Source organism: Lepisma saccharinum, chromosome 18, assembly GCF_977018435.1.
Source record: "Lepisma saccharinum chromosome 18, izLepSacc3.1, whole genome shotgun sequence".
NCBI classification, from domain to species: domain Eukaryota; kingdom Metazoa; phylum Arthropoda; class Insecta; order Zygentoma; family Lepismatidae; genus Lepisma; species Lepisma saccharinum.
In genome coordinates, this window is record NC_139246.1 from 40,698,715 (window position 1) to 40,702,631 (window position 3,917).

Genomic DNA, 3,917 nt, shown 5'->3' on the forward strand with positions numbered 1-3,917 from the left:
TTAAATAGGATTATATTTGGTTTATTTTCTCAACATACAACCTGCATTACACATTCACATGGCGTCTTCTGTTGGGCGGACAATAATGTCATGCACCTGAAATGAAAACGCTTCAGTCAGCTACAAGTGCAGTGTAAAAAGATTTTTAAGTTACGCAAGTAGACATTTCTGTGAATGTCTACACAGCCTAAAATCAATTTAGTTGTTCAACTTTCACGAATGACCGACTGAAAAAAAAATATCCATTGAATTGCATCTTGTTCAAGTGTGCTGTTAGAGTAAGATTAATTTCGTAACATCCGTGGCTGTTGTGCATTGGCAGCTTGGGAGCGAGTCATAATTCCAGAAACCACCAATCAACTAGCGAGCCGCTGACGTCATCTCACCCCAGCACGTATCGCTATCCCTGTTGCTCGCGCTCTGGACTGTTGGTAGGCTCACTAGGTGGACTCGCGCGGTCAGCTGGAGTTGTTATGAAAATAATCTGACTCTACAAAGTACTTTCACCATATTCCTTTCTCATCTTTTTAATCATCCCAGCTATTTATCATCCCTGTTGGGAGATGACGACAGAGTTTTAAGAAATGTGTTTAGCTTTCTCAGAAGAGCTGGTCTCTTCAATTGTTTGTGAGGAAGTTTTAGTTGGTTCTTATTTTCTAGGGGCTCCCCGATGGCGCAGTGGTAGCGTCGTCGCCTTGTAATCAAGGGGTTCCGGGGTTCGATACCCGGTGGAAGCAGTGGTTCGGATTCCACTTTAAACCGTAGGTCCAGTCCCTATTAGCCTTACTGTGCATCAAGTGGACTTAAAACACTAAATCAATCAATCAATCTTATTTTCTAATGTGTTGTGTTTGTCTTCTGCAGTCCCCTTGCAACCTCACACTTTTGCCCTATCTCAAGGGTCTCATTACACCCCTCTTTTAACTTTTAAGTAAAAATTTTCAATAAAGGGATATTTCCAGTATACATTGAAGGGTGCGAAATGGAATACGTGCCGACGCACCAAAACATTTTCTTCAATCAATAGTAAGTATTCTGTTCTCGCCGTCGAACATATGACATAAACGCATGCTGAAAATAGTCCAAAATGGATGTTAAGCAGAGTTGGGAAATAACGTAACTAAAGTAATAGGCTACGTTATTTTTCGGTATTAATGTTCGTACCGCTTTACTGAAATGTAATGTTAATGATATTTCTTTACTTTCAGAAGTAACGTTGATTACTTTTCGTTACTTCATTTGTGTTACTTTAGAGTCATTCCATTTCAAATCAACACAGATATGTGCAATTTTCAACCCGATCATCTCATAAAATTTGGAGAGTTGAAACTATGCATGGAACTTAGTATATGTGAAAATTTTGAGTCTCGTGCGTCTTGTAATTGTCAAATGATTCAAGGTCAAAGTTCGCAGAAATAGCCCTTCCTGAACCAGTTTAGCTATCCTACATGTGCTGTAACTCTGCTCCTATTTGGCCTAGGAAGCTGAATAAAATTTATTGTACAGGGAATCTAACAAGCTTTCACATGATAGGCCTATGTAGCAATCCTACATTTGGAGGAAAATAAAATATTGTCATGTGAACTTGACCTTTGACCTTGAAAATCTCAAAACCCATCTTCGTCAAAAATCGCGAAAAAGAATATTCGGCACACCATGCTATACTCTAAAACATATGGAAAAATCAAACTGGGACTGCAATAGGATCAGAAGATACAAAGTATAAGTATGTGACTGATAGAAGCCTCATTGCAATATACTATGGTGAGTTAAAAGTTCTTAAACTCCCCGTATAAAATGTAAAGGAGTTATCCTAGGTATAATTGGTCATGTTAGAAAGATGTTAGGCCCAGGGGTAAAGATAGTTGTGTGTGTGTCAAGCGGAAAAAAATTCCAATGGAAAGAGGCTGGTGTGATATAAGTATCAATTCAGGCTAGAATGTATGTTTTAGAGTATAGCATGGCGCGCCAAATACATTTATTTTCAGCTAAAAAAGAAAGAATGTCACAGAACGACAGTACGAACCAGCGTCTATATTTTGTTTCGTGGTGTTTCTAGTATGAAAACGCATTTTAAATTCCTATTTTGAAATGTTCACGGTTAGCGCCTGAAAATGCTCATTCTGTAATTGTTGCTTACTTCAGATTTTTATGCGCCTTTGGCTTTCCCTACATTGAAGAAAGTAAGACTTAGACTTACTGAATCTGGTATTCCAAAGATTTGATTGTTTCAAGGAATGTCAGATCTCTGGCAATACCAATATACTGAGAAATTCTGAAAGAATTGGTAGGTGGTTCCAGTTAATAGGGTAAACAAACGGGACAACCCGTTGGTGAGTCATACTTGGACAAAACGACGACAACCCATCCCTTCTTTATTCGGCTCGAATATGAAAAAAAAAAGAAGAAAAAAAGAAATACATCCATTAGATGACTCCAGGACGTTTGTGCACTGTACGAGAAGATGAGATACATATGTACCAAAATTATGCATACAGAGTGTCCCAAAATAGTGTTTACACTTGTTGAATGTTAATAACAGGAACAATAGTAACAGCAGATATGAACTTTTTCTGGCACCACATACATTAATGTTATAGAATGACCGCCAATGGCGAGCAATATATCGACGGCAATGCTGAACATATGGACAGACAGCAGATATGGTTTTCATTGGAAGCACAGGTAGTCTCAATGTCACATGTCATCCAGTGTCTGAGCTTTGTAGGGTACTCATTGTTATTCACAGTTTTATCGGGAGATCTGGATGGATATTCAACACCTCTTACTTTGGTTTGGTTTGAGTTGGTGTTTCAAGTCCACTTTATGCACAGTAAGGTTAATCGGGACTGGACCTACAGTTTAAAGTGGGATCCGAACTACTTGTGCCTCCACCGGGTATTAAACCCGGGACCCCTTGTTTACAAGGCGGCGACGCTACCAATGCGCCATCGGGGAGGCACCAGCTTCAAATACGAAAAGTCCACTCAAGTCATCTACAGGGTGGCTCAGTAAGTCACTTAACACCCTCATTACAAGGCCACTGCGGCATAGAATTTGAAATTGCCGATGATCAATCATTGCCTGGCCAAGGGGGAACCACATTGACGCCACCCACACGGTCGGCGGCCATCTTGATGTCCGCCATCTTGAATTCAACTTCAGAATTTTAAATGGGAAGGTGGTCGTGCGACATATCAAAATGGGCTAGAATTTCACGAGAAATGCAATGGTGAAGGTTGTTTCGACGTATCTTTAACCAGTAAAAAGTTATGACTGAATTCTTGTACCAATTAGCTCCTTTTCGAGGTGTTAGAAAAATGCCTTAAAATGTGTTTAGCGCATCGGTAATGCATCGAGATCAAAGTGACGTCTAGGGAGAGACGTTCGCATGCCATTGCACATTATTTTAATCGGATACATCCATGAAGTGCTGCTCATTATGAATGGTTGTCGCGAACAATTTACAGTGTGACGCTTCCATTGAATTAAAAGTCCTTCACAGTGACAAGGCTAATGTTTATGTTCAGAAGGAAGTTCATAAACAGAATATGTGACCCTTGTCATCTGATAACTAACTTTGGACAAAAACTGGTTCATAATGTTCCCATACGTGTTCTGGTGTTCTTCCCTATTGAAAAAACTCTGTAAAAAGTACCTTCTTCCATAAGCAAGGATAGAAAAAACTGTTTATTTAACAAATCCAAGTAGCCCTAAGCATTTAAGGTTCCGTTGATGGAAAATTGACTAACCAATCGTGTTCCACACAGCACGTCACACCATTAACTTACCAACACTAACCATTCAGCTTTGATCTGTCAAAAATGGGTTATCAGATAAAAAGCATCGAATATTCTGTTTATGAACTTCCTTCTGAACATAAACATTAGCCTTGTCACTGTGAAGGACTTTTAATT

General features: G+C 39.4%; 1 protein-coding gene across 1 annotated transcript in view; it reads right to left on the reverse strand.

Annotated features, from left to right (window-relative positions):
• The window catches only part of LOC146002220 (dehydrogenase/reductase SDR family member 11-like), an 81,866-nt gene continuing 77,949 nt past the window's right edge, over nucleotides 1-3,917 (reverse strand). The window contains exon 12 of the mRNA XM_083139938.1: nucleotides 1-96. Coding sequence (XP_082996064.1) covers nucleotides 55-96 — 42 coding nt within the window. The 3' untranslated portion in view covers nucleotides 1-54. The remainder of the gene's footprint in view (nucleotides 97-3,917) is intronic.